We start from the raw sequence: 15681 nt of genomic DNA, 5'->3' as shown, positions 1-15681 counted from the left end.
GGATAAATCACTTTACACTGATGTTTTGAAGATAATCGACGCTTGTTAAGATGATAAGATGTTAATCTTAATCATGAAAAAAACTGTATATGGCATATTATAAGCCAATATAAAGGTATAAAATGAAATTAAAAAATAAAACATCAAAAGTCGTGAAAATATATTGTGCGGGGTAAATTGCTCTCGTTATGGGGAAAATGGACACAAAAAAAATACACAAAATTTCAAAACACATCAAAACAAAGGGGCAACTTCGGACTTCAGGCTTTGGTTTAAGTTCTGCCATCTAGGTAGAATTGTCAAGCTAAAGATTACAACACTTAAATCTCTATTTGAGTGTTTTATTAAAATATTTAATTAATTGCTGGAATATTTTACTAATGCACTTGTTGACAGTTAGCGACCTTTGTTTGCACCACAGCCTCATCATTTAGCTCCAGTAAAAAAAGCCGACCATTTTGCCCCAAACTGGAACGACCATTTGGCCCCAAGCTGAAACATTTGACAAACCTTAATTTAAAAAGTTGCATAAAATTAAAAAAGGTACTTTTTACGCAAATCAGAGATACATGTCTTGTGCCTCAATACACATCCTTTTTTTCTATAAGAATTTGATAAATTCTTACGAAAGCTTTTTTTTGAGACGGTGAAAATTAAATCGTTTTTAATAAAAACTTTATTTGCTGATTTATTAATTTATTTAGAAATATTAGTACATGAAACATTCTCGGTGTGCTTTAAACACTGCATTTAATGTTGTTCAATTATTTGATATCATTCATTCAAACGTGTTAATTTGCCAATAGTGCAGGTGACCATTTTGCCCCACGATCGCCTAATTAAGATGCACTAAAATCTTTTCTGTTTGCTGTGAAGAAATTCCAGAATCTTCAAAGTTATCTCTGGCAAACAGATGTAAACAACGCAGAGTCGGTTTCTCCCCGCCTTCACGGCAAGTAACCGTCGTAAATATATCCACCCCCGACACCACCACCACCATCGCCACCGTACTGTGTTACCTTTTTCTCCGCGTACTTACTGCCGGCGTAGTTGGCGTGCCCGAGCTGGAACAGATTGTGCTTCCTGGTGCCCTGGCTGTGGAGCTGATTGAGCCGGTTCCGGTTCAGGCCCGGGTAGGAGGCCGGATCGGTCCCCTGGTACTGCAGGGCCGACTTGTAGTCGTTGGTGATCAGCTTCACAAACACCTGCTGCTTGTCGGCTGACGGTGGCAGGGTGACCGTATCGTACACGGGCAGGGTGTCTCCGGTCGGCACCACCGGTGGTCCCGCCGGGGCTGCGACTGGCTTGAGGCCGAGCTCGTGGCGGCTCAGCGATTTGATTACCTGCTCCCGCTCGATCGCTTCCAGCTCGTCCCGGTTCTTGTACAGCATACAGAACGCGCGCATCGTGAAGAAGTAGATGAACTCGACGCCGGACAGCAGGCTGAAGCCCAGGAACAGGCCCGCAATACCGCCGAACGAGACGAGCAGATCGACCCACCCGAACAGGACCTCGCGCTTGTAGCGAATGATGGGCCAGGTCAGGTACTCGATCGTAACCTGCGCCTCCTGCTGCTCCTCTTCCGTTTTCATGCTGACATAGAGCCACAAAAATAAATGGGAGATCCAGAGTTGTAGAGAAGAGGACCAGCGGTACTTGCAAACAGAGGCTTGGCTAGCGTCTCTCTTACAGCGAAGCTAGTGTGCGTGTACTTACATCTTGGAGTACTTCTCGATGTCGTACACGGTGTTGAGACAGCCAAGCTCACAGTCCTGGCAGCTGTGGATGCTGGTGATGTTCTCAGTGTACTCGCTCAGACACTGGAAGTTGCCAGTGGTGCAGCTCGGGATGGTACGGACCGGCGCGTAGAACGGCGGCACGCACTTGCAGTACTTGAGGCTTTTCGAGATCCGGCACTCCTTCATACAGCCGGAAAAGGTGTACTTGTCCTGGTAGTACTGGAGCTTCTCCTCGTCCGGGAAGATGCACTTCCGCTGCCCGATCGACAGCTGCTGCGCGTCCTCGGTCGTGTACGTCTGCTTCATCGAGATGAGAAACTCCACCTTCGAGTCGATGTCCCACATGACCTGGGGCTGAAAGTCCCAGCCCGAGATTTCGTTGTACGAGTGCACGAAGATGTTGCTCTCCCGGAGCGGCTCGAACGTCAGCGCCCACTTCTTGTCCGTCTCGAACAGCACGTACACCTCCGAGTTGAGAATTCTAGACAGCAACAAAAACGTTAACCACAACCGTAAAACAGAGTGTTAGGAGTGCGGAGCTCATTCCAGGTTCCATGCCCTCCCCGGTCGGGGAAGGCACCAGCCAAACACTTACTCCACCTGCTTGTTATTGGTGTAGCGCGCGTTGAACGCATAGCAGAACCCGTGCTCGGTGTACATCGGCTTGAACATCTCGCAGCAATCGATATCCTCGTCCTTGTAGCGGCAGGCCGCGAACGTGTCGTTGCACCGGACCGCCGTCCGGAACACCAGCTCGCGCAGGCTGGTGGTGCGCAGGGCCGGTGTGCTCGGCATGTCACTCAGCATTGCCGCCACCTCGCGGATGTTGTCGTACGACAGCTGGGTGAGCAGCTTCAGGAACGGTTCGTACACCTCGCTGCCCTGCTCGTACCCGCCGAGCGTTTCGTACGCCTCCCGCCGTACCGCGTCCTCGTCGTACGGGGCGGTCGGGCACACCAGCACCGTCGGAAAGATGACCTGCTGGTTGTGGAAGTCCGTATCGAGCCCGGTTATCGTCGGGTTGGTTTGGAACTTTTCCCACAGGCTGAAGATGATCACGACCGCCGCGATGAAGCCAAACGCGACGAAGCAGAACCACATGAACCGCTCGAAGAACGGCCGGCCCTCCTCGGCAATGTACCGGACGCCGTGCAGCGTCGAGTTGTCGAAGAACTCCTTCGTCTGAAAGATGAAGCTGCGCCGGAACAGGCGCAACGTGCCGAAGGATGCTTTCGACTCCCGTCGGGGCGCTACCTTCGCTTTGCCCTTCTTGATCGCTTTCATCGTTTTGGTGAGCCGGCGACCGCGCACCCTGCCCGGATCTGGACCGGTCGGGTGGTCTTTCTGCTTGCGCTGCTCCATCCAGAGGGTTTGCTCGTTGGCACAGTACTGACGGAAGGCTTACCGCTGGCGCCCGTGATTCGAGACCCGCTCGGCATGCGTTGCGTGTCATTAGCCACGACTAATTGTTATCCCTCGCCCATCAATCGCCTTATCCGATGCAACAGTGTGTCACGCACGAGGCAAAGGGGTTGTAGAACGCGCTCCAAAATCGATACCAGCTGCCGGGACACAATAGGCGGCAGGATAATCTGGGACATACATCGGAAAGCAACACTAAGTGCACATTTGCCAGAGCTTGTATTGTATTGTAGCAATGTCCTATAAATGTTGATAATGGTTCCAGGCACCTCTGGACCACGATAGACCCTGACATTCTAAATCCTTGCTAAGTGATAAGCTAATAACTTCCTAGCATCAGGGACAACTTCTAGTCCTACGTCAAGGACAATGTTTTGTAGTACTATTAAAGTTGACCTGGAATTTTGGTGCCCTGCGATACCTCTTGCCGACAATTTTGAGCTCCAATCTTACATCTACTCTAGTCACTATCAATCTGCCATCAATCTGATCTATAAATCTACCATCAATGCTCTAACCCAAAATGTTTCTGAGAATCCTCTATTATCAATTCTAGGTTTATAGTAATTCTTTGCAACTATTGGAAGTCAAGGCTAAATCAATCCAGCAAGTTATCGGGGTATTGTTTACCATTGGTTCCAATTTTTTTTGTTAGCGCTACTAATAACCCAACTTAATCAAGTTGACACGACCATTCCAGAACATCTCCGGCAATCTTAATGGAAAATCTGACACTGCCAACGTGTCAGAAGCTCTCCCCGATGTCGTTAGCTAATTGCTCGTTAGCAGGTAAATATCTACTACTTGCACTCCGCAGCTAGTCACACACACACAAGAATGGGGTGTGCGCGCGTGTGTGTGGCTTTCATTTCCTTCTGCCGCGGCATTGCGTCGGGGGTGCCGAGCCTCGTGGACCGACGCAATGGAACATTACACCAATGTGCTGGCAAGAGGGCTAATTGTACGCTTCCGCGGAATCCAACCGGTCGCCGGGCACGTCGGAGTGGCGCTGAGTAATTTTCTGGGTTTCCCAGTCGTAAATTAGTCACCCCGCAGCCACACACACACACAAACACATAGTGATGGTTGCTTCGATCTGTGATCGTCTCCAATCTAGCGATACTTCTGCATCGGCACACGGGGAGCAAATGTGCCTATTGTGCGGAATGTGCGGAACGGAGGTGACATCAATGTTGACATTACAGCTGCAGCCCGGGCGGCTATGTTCATCATCATACACCCTCACATTTCGCCCCTCACACCCCTCCCTAGCTCTTTCTCGTCCTCCATCAACGTTTGCGTTGGGGGAGGAAGTGACGAGAAAAAAAAACTATTTACAACTTTACGCTTTGAGCTGCCCGAGTGAGCGTTAGCGGGCCTTCGCTAGCATTCACATTTTTAAACAAATTATGGTTCCGGCTGCCCCAAGACGCTGCAGCGACCGTTACCGGACGACGTCTTCTACCTGTATCGCACCACTCATGGGATCATGGGTGAACCCTGTTTGCGTATGGAACCCGCCAACTGATTCCTCACCAAAAACCCATTTGCATATGTAATTGATCTCCACTCTTTCTCTCTCGCTTAATGATGTGATTCATTCACGCCTCAGTACATGATTCACTGTACTTGAAATTGCACACGGGCGACCTTGAACAAGATCCGTTATGATTGAGCGTGGACCAAGACGTGGTCAATTTATTTTACAGCAGTGTCCTAAATCGAATTTTCACCTTTGGTTTGGCAAGTGTTGGAATATTGGAATGTTTGGAAATTGGGTCATACAAAAATTGATTGCCACTCTTTGTGTTATCGTATTAATTTGCTAGCTTTTGACCGATAATACACAGGCTAAACCCGGTGGTTTGTCGAGTAGACGGGCCGGATTGTGTGAAAGCTGGACTCGGTTCAGGTCTCTTCTGGATCGGACGAGTGCATAGTAAGGGTTTACCTAAGTTTACGTGGTAAACTAGTATAACACACCGACTTGACCCGCAATACGCCAATTTGGGGGACGGGTAATTAATTGGGATATGTCGACAAAAGCCAACAGCATTCTTCCTTCCGCCAGAGTTATGAGATTTTTTGTTGTTGCCAACAACAATCAAACCCCATGCGTCACGACGGTTTAGCGTAGCTACAATACAACTGTTAATTTTATTTTTATAAAAATGAAAGAATGATTTCTGATCTACCGTTTAGTTTTCAAACCGCTTTTCGGATAGTTTTCCTAGTCACAATTCGCCATAGAATTCATATAGCCATATAGTCTAATAATATAATATTGTCATATGATTCGTGTGACTCTGACTGCTAACTGCTGCTCCAAAAGCTAACAAATAGGTTTTGTGAATGTTGTGACACTAATTGTCTGTCTATCTCCGTGATCAAATGTACAGTATTGCTCTTGAATCGTTTGAAAGATGCTTTTTTTGAACATGGTTAAACGCTAATAAATTTAGTTTCCAAATGTATTGCTATAAATGAATTGATTGTTCATGCTCCACTTTTCATATAATTCATTACCGATAATGCATATCTTCTATAACTCATTAGCTGCGTTCAGACACAGCATATTCTGCTAGAAAATATCTGTCAAACACACTTTTTCACTGAGGTAGGAGAAGTCTAGCAGCCTGTTGCGAATCAATCCAAGCTAGCCATTGCTAGATGCATAAAAAGAATTGCTTGTAATCTTTTCACAGGCCGAGAGAAATATCGAGTTTTTAATTATTTCACCGAGAGAACGTGTTTTAATTATTTCACTTTCATTCTGTACTTTGCCCGATTCATACTTCAATACCGGAATAAAAATGACAGTGCCCAATTGAGGGTTTCTTCTTCTTCTTTGGCTCAACAACCGATGCCGGTCAAGGCCTGCCAACACACTTGTGGGGTTGGCTTTCAGTGACTTATTGATTTCCCCCCATAGCAGGATAGTCAGTCCTACGTATGGCGGCACGGTCTATTTGGGGCTTGAACCCATGACGGGCATGTTTTTAAGTCGTACGAGTTGGCGACTGTACCATGAGACATTGAGTACCATTGAGTATTGAGTACCATTAATTGAGGGTTTACGTCGCCCAAAAAAGTATTTACGGCGACCGATAACGCTTTGACGACGCCCGATTGGCTAGGTAAACCCTGTATGTTCAATGTTAGAAATGCTATGTCTAAAACATCGTTGCATCGTTGTTCAGAGTGTCTTTGTGACTAAAATCTTGACACATGATATTCACAACACTTCAACATTGCGATTGACACATTTACAAATAACCTTTTAGCTCTATGAAACATTCTTGACCTCAATTAATTATGCATCGTTAGCTACCGCATAATGGTATAATATTCTAAAGATGCTTTAGCCTCTACGAAGGCTATGTAAATATTGCGTTAAATAGATAAATCTGGTCCAATATACAGTTGAAGGATACCGCCGTGTAGTTCATATTCCCCTTGAGTTCGCATTGTTGACAATATACCAAGAAGTCTAGTTCACTGTACCATACCCTTGAATGAATTGCCTGTCTAATGTAATGAGGTGAAATTGGTATCAAATGAATTTTTATCTAATGCAACCAATGCACTCTGAGGTGTTTTTGACGATCAAATATATTTAAAAACGAAGTTAAGGAATGGTACAAGGTAATGCATTAATATGCAATCCATTTACTATTCACTAAAAACCTAATGTCTCCGATAGATTCAAATTCTGGTTCGTGTCAAAATAATTGGCCCCAATACGTACGGTCCAGCGAGGATCCGGACCAGAGTTCGAGAAAGATATTGTACAATTGTTATGTGAAGAGAACATAAGCATAGAACCTAGTAGCTCGTACAAGCAACTCTGTTCAGACTTAACCTTCAACACCTAAACCCGACCTAGAATGTAGACATTGATAATGCGAGACAAGCCTTTGAAAAAAGGCCCGAAACTAAACGCCACTCGAATCCAGTGGCGGAACATCAAATTATGGGCAGTGAACGAAGCCCCCCGAAAAGCCCAGGGAGAGCGCGCTAAGCATCATCAGCATGAAAGCATAAGCTGTTCACACTGGTAAATGCTCAGGCAAAAAATACACACACAGAGAGAGCAAAGAAAGACAGGAGACAAACGATCGCTTCCGAATGTGCAGTGAGAATATCTCAAGAAGTCGAAGGTGAATAGAAGAAACCCGCTTCGGTTATGTTGCTGGACGAAGAAATTAACAGCAGCAAAGCAGCAGCAGCAGCAAAAGCAGCAAAAAAAGACATGTATATATCCTCTGAGGTTTTTGTCGAAGCCTTGAGCGAAGCCATTCATTAGAGAGATGCCGTTTTGGTTTGCCGAAAGATGCAGCAAAAAGGCGACCGTGATGCAATCTGAGGGCGGGCAAGGATTTTGGGCGGTGCGCGATTCGTTTAGGTCAGACCCGACATGATCGCCAGGCGCGTCTTCGCCCTTTACTCTCATTCTCCGGGCGATCGTTTTCCAGCTCAATCGGTCAATCATCGGTTCGGGAGCTCCCTTCTCCCGTTAAAAAAACGGTAAAGATTCGGTGCGCTGGTTCCATGTGAGGATGGAAGAATCCGCTGGTTTATGGGTTTGCTTGTTGGCGCCATTTTTTTCGTGTTGCTTAGCTTGCGTTTGGCACGCCAACCCGGAACGGCCTTCGGCTAGCGGATAGCGGAGCTACACGCCGATCAAGGAATGAGACCTACCATTAGGATACAGTAAAACCTGACCTGAGCGGAATGGAATCTTAAGTGTAATAATCATCCTTCGTTGTGCGCAATAGGCTTCGAAATCTTGCTTTCTCGATGGACCTGTAACCGACTTATCAATCGTTTCGGTGTTGCGTATTCTCACCTGGAAAGGACAAACTACGTCATTTCTGTCAATCGCTCCAATTCAAAACATTTGCACACAAGCCGTTATTGGCCCATTGTTGATGGAATGTGGCTTTCAAAGGTGTATCTCGAATAAAAAAAAACCGTCACATATTCCTAAAAGGAAGAAGGCGAACACTTCCCAGTCCGAAGCATGTTGTCACTGGGTTCGTGCGTCTATTTGCACAGACAGTCCAAAGCGGCGGTAGAAACTGCGCCTCCTCCTCATTTGGGTAGGCCGGGAAAAGGTTCCACAGTTAGGCGACAGTGGCTAAGAGACATTTGCGCAAATTGCACTTCGCGTGTGACGCAATTGCGGGCCACGGCCCACGGTAAACAGTGTACGGTCGAGGGTCTTATTGGTGGGCCGCGGTTGATCAATTGGATCACGGCTATGAACATTCCATGCCGGGCCGGCAGCATATTGACACATTGATGGGTTTGACGGCCGTCACCTGTCGGCAATGCCTGGTGCGGGAAGACACACATGTTGAAGGTGTAACGATGTTCAAACTTCGTGCTCCAGCTTCAACGACGCAAAAATAACACATTCAACAGTGTGGTTTTGGGTATATGTCCGCCGCTAAAAAGACGCAAGATTGCATGATGTTAGAAATTATCTCGACTGTCCGTCCTCGTTTACAGCTACTGTGGGAGTCTAATAATTGATGTAAAGGGAGCACGGAGCGATTGGGGCACACTGCTACAGCATTTACTGCATCATCTTCGGTGAGTACTCATATGAGGTATGAAATACTAGCAATTGTCAACAAGTTATCGTCCACTGACCATTGAAGAGGAATTGGGTGAACGATATAAACATAACTAACACTTCTAATTCAATGCCAGAGTAAAGATAGTCGAGGCTCCAACGGAAGCGGTCAAGGCCTAAGGGGTTTAACTATTTGTGACTTATCGACGCGCCTATGTTTTGATGTCATAGTCTGTTCCTTGTATTTATAAGCCTATTTTATAATATCTAGTATTCATCTTAAAATTTTAAGATCATGAGATTTATTAAAAAAAAGAAGAAAAAATCCAGTTAATTAAACATTTGATAACGAATAAAGTTTAACGGAATGCTCAAAATTTTTGGATAGCATAATGATTACGCTTTAAGTTATTTTTAAATTTATTCATTCATAGATTCCAATTCAATCATCTGCATGGCCTATAACGTGGCCTAGGTAACTCTAGAACTATCCCACACTATTTATAAACTATTGACTTATCAACAGATGATTAAAAAGTTCTAATTGGTCAATTTTATTGGAGGAGGTATTGGAACGATTAAAATCAAAATACACATATCACACGTTAAAAGTTCCAGTCATGGACCTTTATATGACCTATACGGCCTTCCTTCCGAATAAAAACAATCCTGATGTCTTAGAGCTCTTGTTGGAATATTGATGTTAGGTTTAACCGGCAGATTAGCACATTTTGGCAGATTATGTCAAAAATGACCAACATCAGATAATGAGGGTCATTATACGCAGGAAGTAAATTTTCCAATTACACTTAATGTCTCACATGATTCGAATACATACAAAGATAGTCTGATGTGATGAAGATAATACTAGAACAGGCAAGAATGTTGGTAGGAAAATTCATAAGGAAAAAGAAAGTGATTTGGAATCTGAGGAAACAATTGATATCACTGGTACTTTAAATTGATGATTAAAATTCATAGCAAGGAACCACTTAAACTTCTTCATCTTCTTCTTCTTCATCTTCTTCTTCTTCTTCTTCATCATCTTCTTCTTCTTCTTCTTCTTCTTCTTCATCTTATTCTTCTTCTTTAGCACAACAACCGCTGTCGGCCAAGGCCTGCCAGTACCCACTAGTGAAGTGAGCTTGGCTTTCAGTGACTTATTGTTACCATAGCAGGATAGTCTGTCCTACGTATGGGGGCACGGTCTATTTGGGACTTGAACCCATGACGGGCATGTTGTTACGTCGTACAAACCACTTAAGCACGAGGTCTAAAACTAAAAGCTCAGAAATTCCAAAAATAATACGAAAGGGGGTCGTTATACAGCCGAAATTCCAATAATAGATGTTTGTGAGTACTGAACCCCGAGAAGATTTTCGTTGATTTTAAATAAAATGTTACCATGTCCACACTGCCCCCAGTTCCCATGTATCATCAGTCTCCTGCGCACTCGCTCTATCACTCTCTCTCAGTTGCTTGATGTGCTCCAGTATCTTCCGAGATGTTGTTTTGTTTGAAACAGTAATAGCAGGGTTTTAGTTTTTAATATGTATAGACGATGGGATCATTAGAGTTTGAAATATGTGAGGGAAGGGAGCGGCTGGAATCGGGTTTCGCTTCACTGTTGGATCCGCGTCACCCCATCCGAAGCTGGTGCTTGCAGTGCTGACACTCCGGTACATGTCTCGTATTAGCCCTGGGATATAGCGCATCATCCTCATAAGCTCAACGACACCTTCAGATTTCATCCCACGACGGGGCATTGTCTTGACTTTGAGAGTGGACCTACCAGTTGCGGGCAGTTGTTAGCCAGTGGTTAAATGAAGACATAAACATCCTCTTTTGCCGAGTGACAGATTGCTGCGGTGTCTCTGATGTCTTCCTTCCCTGCAATCTGCTTGGCGAAATAGTACACAGATTCTAGTTGCAATCTCCTACTATCCTCACAACCCTGTGCCGGTAGAGTTTGAAACCAATTTGATTCATCACTCTTTGGATATGCTAAATTGTTCACATGCTTCTTGCCTCTCGCTTTGGTTGTTAATGTCTTCTCGAGCTCCTCGGCCTGGTTTGGATGTGGAATATCTTTGCGCTTTGCTTCAGGTCATAAACGCTGTATCTATAGCACAGTGTTCCTTCAGTTACGGCCTCGTAATGAAGTGTCTGGTTTGTGGTAGGTAATACGATAATCTATCCACTTCTCATTTTCCAAATCTCTGACTTCTTTGCGGAGTTGGTGCGGGAAGAGCTCCGCTTCTGTGATGTACACACATACACAATCGGTGACTCTTCTTTGTGACACACAGATACACACAGGTCTGAGTGGTCATATCTGATTGAAAAAAAATCCGCTTCACACATGCACTCACGTGTACACGGCCTCAGTCTCCGGGCGGATACGTGAGAGCATTTCGGGCATGTCGGTGGAGTTGCTGGACCGTAGTGCGGGCCCCAAAATGCGCTTAGGATTTATCTGACCACCTATCTTGAGCCAGCCCGAACTCGTTAGTACCGTTTGGTGCTGCCGCCGCCACCGGGTAGAGCGAGAAGGGCGTGTGTTTGTGTGAGTGAGTGTGTTGGAAAAAGGGCCAAAACTGTCGGCGCACAGCAAGCGACACACTCAAGGGGGCCTTTTCGCGCGACTCGGATGCGAACGTTTTGCCATCCTGGATGATCCTTTCCTGTGTGTGACAACCCCTCCCGGATCACTTTGTCCAGTCCCGCTTATTCGTAAGTGTTCGCAAGACCAATTTGATGGGTGAGGGAGGGGTGCCGAGGGGGACTTGGACAGGATGCATATTCTGACACACCGCTTTCCCGTCCGGGATCCTTCGGGTGTTCCACCCGATTCATAAATCAGTGAGCGCTGGCGATAGGCCCCCCGCGGGGTGTGTCTCGGGATATAGCCCGAGAACGGTCCGACAGGAACATGCCCGCCGGCTCGAACAAAGATGATGCGTCCCGGTAGCCTCCAAACCTCGGTAAGTTTCCCCACTGCCTCGCTTCCCCTCTTCTATCCTGTGGCGCTCATTGGGGGGCGGAGGAGCGATGTATTTTCGCTTCGTGTTTGCGGACAGCACCGAAGGCACACATTAAAGCAAATGACCAAACTGCGACACTTTCGGTGGCGCAGGTATAGACATCGAAGTGTATGAGAAGCAAAAAAAAAAAACAACGGAAAAAACCCCAACTAGTTTAGGCTTCGTTCTGTACGCCTCGCTAATCTTTGATCTAGAAACGTTAAAAAAGCACTCACACTCACACACATACAAGGGGACATACATACATGAGGCGAACCATTCAAGAATGCTTTTGTTTCCGGTCCAGCTCGGGTGTGGAATGTGCCGGCGTGAGAGAAGCTGGATGCTCGGACCGGTACCTACCGAGGTCGCAGGACTTTGGGCATTTGCCACAAAAATAAATTAGAAAGAAAATCGCCTCCCAGCACACAGCGTGGTCAGAGCATACACATCTCTCATAGCAAACATCCACACAAACACACGCCTAGGTTCTAGCGCCTCTGCCGCGAACTCCCAGTCTGGGATCTGGGATCCGTACTGTTATTGTGTGGTACGTTATTCTCGGTGTGGTTCATTCCCGACAGTTTCTTCTCAATGCATACAAATGTGTACACGAGATTTTTTATTGTTATTATTATATTCTTCCCGCTTATCCCTCTCGCCCGGGCAGTCTCAAGATGCTGGGTAGTGTACGCTGGAAGGTAGATAGAGAGAGAGGGTCACTTTCGGTGACTTATTTTATTTCTTGGTCCAAAACCTCCGGTTTTTGTGGGTCTTGCTTTCTCTCACTCGCGGGTGTGACACCGGTGTGCAGATAAGAAGCAATAAGGTAACGAAATCAACAACTACAATACAACACCACCTAACCAGCCGAAAACACAAGCCAAACAACAACAAAAAAGGAGCGACATGAAAAAAGGTAGACAAAGTTAAACTTCTCCTCCGGTGGAACTTCGGATGAACGAAGATTTGGTTTTGCCCTTTTTTCGGTTTTTTTTATTTCGTTGATTTTTTCCTGTCCGTGTACTTGAGCGAGTGCAGTGGTTCTTCTGGTTTATGTGTGAGGTACTTTTTTATGCTTGCTGTTGTTGGTGTTGTTGTTGTTGTTGTTGTTATTTAACTCTCCTGTGTACTGCTGTCGCTTGAGTTTTGTTTTACACACATCCCTCCCGCGACGTTCCCAGGCGAAAAGGTGTGAAGAGGCTTTGCAATAAAAAGAAGACACACACACAAACACACACACACACATACGTTCATAAAAAATAGAAAGAAAACACAATGTTGAACCCTCTGGGGCGTAAAACGTACAGAATGTACCGATTACCTTTTTTCACCACTTGCGCACCGCGAGTAACGACGGGACGGGAATTAAAAGGCTATTTGTAATGAATATCTTAGGACGTCTCTGTGCGGGGAAGACTTTGAGCTGGAAGTTTATCTCTATTAATCCTCTCACCCCTCCCTCCTTTGCACTAGTAGGACAGCAAATGATCTCCATCCGGCCCACGCGCGGGTGCTAATCAATTGAACAACACGTACAAGGTATATCTTGCACAAACGAGGCAAGCGCGATGAGCGTTATGTCAGTATCTGATCAGCAATCGTGAGTGATATCAGTGATTGCATCATGGCCGTGTAATCAATGCAAGCCATTGTCTCTTTTGTGTCCAGTTTAGCATGCTGGCCCGAGCGGGAACAAACCATCTGCACTCTCCGGGTGCGCCTCCAGCAGTTGGTATCTCCCGAGCGCATCATCGTTTAGTGCAAGTAGCACATCGCACGTCAATCGAAGAATTTCGGTATTTCCAATAGAATCGAGACGTGTTATTGCAATGCTCAAAATAGTAATCCATGTTAATGAGGTGACGGACAAATGACAATAGCTATCTTTGGATGTTGAAATACCCATCGGGTCTCAAAACCGCTTGCTTGTTTAATGTTATCTAGGGCTGAACGGTGGTCTATTGCAGTGGTATCCAGCATGTGATCCTGTGAAATGTGAAATGTGAAATGATTTTTTGAGAAAAAATGAAAAAATAAAAGCCTTTTAGAATACATATTTTACAATTTTGTCTATGAATCAACATAATAATTTAAATACACATGAGTAGATTAGGAATTGAGTATATGTGATTAAAAAGCTTTGAACAAAATGTACAAAACAATGTCTTCAATATATGTGTGACACGGAAAAAATATGTGCAAACATAAGAGGTTTATGATCCAACAACGGAGGAGTTGAGGAGCACTGAGTATTTTGCATAGAAACAATTGCTTCATATGCCGTATGACGTGTTAAGGTCGGCAAAGTTAAATTCATCTACCTCAACTTAAAGTTGATAACTATGGTCGTTTTCAGGTATAAAAAATATTATATTAAAATTGAATTATTATGAAAAACATGAGATTTTTGAAATTTGGAGATTAAAGTGATATCCAAAATAGGATTCTCATAGGTTATGATTCTTTTTCTTCTTTTGGCTCAACAACCGTTGTCGGTCAAGGCCTGCATGTACCCACTTGTGGGGTTGGCTTGCAGTGACTTTTGGAATACCCCCCATAGCAGGACAGTCAGTCCTACGTATGGCGGCACGGTCTAGTGGGGCTTGAACCCATGACGGGCATGTTGTTAAGTCGTACAAGTTGACGACTGTACCATGAGACCGGCTAAGTATACGTTATGATAGTCTTTCAAAATGCTGATTGGAAAACGCATAAGAGCAACACATCAATAAATTATTATCAATTTTCAACGCTTCAATGTAAACTCTGTAAATCTTAAGTTATCCTTAAGTAATCGATTTGCATGTTCAGTTTCTAATCTCTATCTCTCTCTCTCTCTCTCTCTCTCTCTCTCTCTCTCTCTCTCTCTCTCTCTCTCTCTCTCCCTCTCTCTCTCTCTCTCTCTCTCTCTCTCTCTCTCTCTCTCTCTCTCTCTCTCTCTTTCTCTCTCTCTCTCTGTGTCTTTAACACTTTCTTCGACCCCGTCGAAAGAAGTAATTGCTTGGCACATACCTAGCCCCCCCCACCCCTCCCCCCTTCGACTATACATATGAATCGCTTTATTAGGCGATACCGGAGACGATTTTACAGGTTTTCTCAATACTCAAAAGAACCCAACATGCAACTCCCCTCGCAACCCCTTTGGGTTCGGTTCTCTTGGGTACTTTTGGGAATGGAATCTTCTGCCACTTACGACGAACAAAAGCGAGGGTGTGTGTGTCTCGCAACCGAGGCACCTGGGAGGTTAATTGTTGGTCGCATCCGCAAGAATGTTCCAAAAATGTCTGCCACAATGAATGGGCAACCAGCGCAGTGCAGGATTGGGACATCTCTCTGAATGTTTTCGGCAGGATGGATTTTTATGAATAGGCTTAGATTAGCAACAACAAGCAGACCGAACCATACATACACACACATGTAGCACAGAGAGCTGTGAAAGGAAACAGGTCCTGGGCTGCGCTCGTGATATCGACGCCGCTCCTCGCAATGACCTGAACTCCTGCGGTCAGAGTCGGTTTGTGCTTTCCTGAAGAATACACAAAACAAAAAAACACACACACAAAAGGTGCCTAGTCTGTCAGGCTAGATCCCGTTGGGTCCCGCCGGGGTCGCCGGCAACACATTCTTCCTTACTAGTGTTTTTCCGCATAATCGTGCCGGATCGGATCAATCGGTGGCTGCGTTGATCGAGAGGCAACACCGGTGCAATCTCCAAGCGAGCTCCAGGAATTGGACCAAGCAGCGGCAGATCCTTGATCAGCCCGAGGTTGCCCCGGGTGACCGGAAAAGCGGCATCATTGGCAGCGCCGTTTTCATTGTGCCCGTAAGGGTATGGGTGTCGAGGTTCGCCGAAGCAGGTCCTTTTTGGCGCAACCAGCTGCGCTGGAATGTGAGGGTGACGGTTGCCGGGAAG

At 45.6% G+C, this 15681-nt stretch overlaps 1 protein-coding gene across 1 annotated transcript; it reads right to left on the bottom strand.

Moving 5' to 3' along the window:
* Positions 1–724: 724 nt before the first annotated feature.
* Positions 725–3107, bottom strand: LOC121592510 (sodium channel protein Nach). Its single transcript, XM_041914012.1, has 3 exons — positions 2335–3107; positions 1717–2220; positions 725–1593 (listed from the first exon to the last, which is right to left on the bottom strand). The coding sequence occupies exons 1-3, from the start codon at positions 3099–3101 to the stop codon at positions 948–950; spliced, it is 1917 nt and encodes a 638-aa protein (XP_041769946.1). The 5' UTR covers positions 3102–3107; the 3' UTR covers positions 725–947.
* Between the last annotated feature and the right edge of the window lie 12574 nt (positions 3108–15681).

Source organism: Anopheles merus, chromosome X (genome assembly GCF_017562075.2).
Source record: "Anopheles merus strain MAF chromosome X, AmerM5.1, whole genome shotgun sequence".
Classification (NCBI taxonomy): Eukaryota; Metazoa; Arthropoda; class Insecta; order Diptera; family Culicidae; genus Anopheles; species Anopheles merus.
The sequence above is the reverse complement of the archived record's forward strand: the minus strand, read 5'-3'. Positions and strand labels throughout refer to the sequence as shown.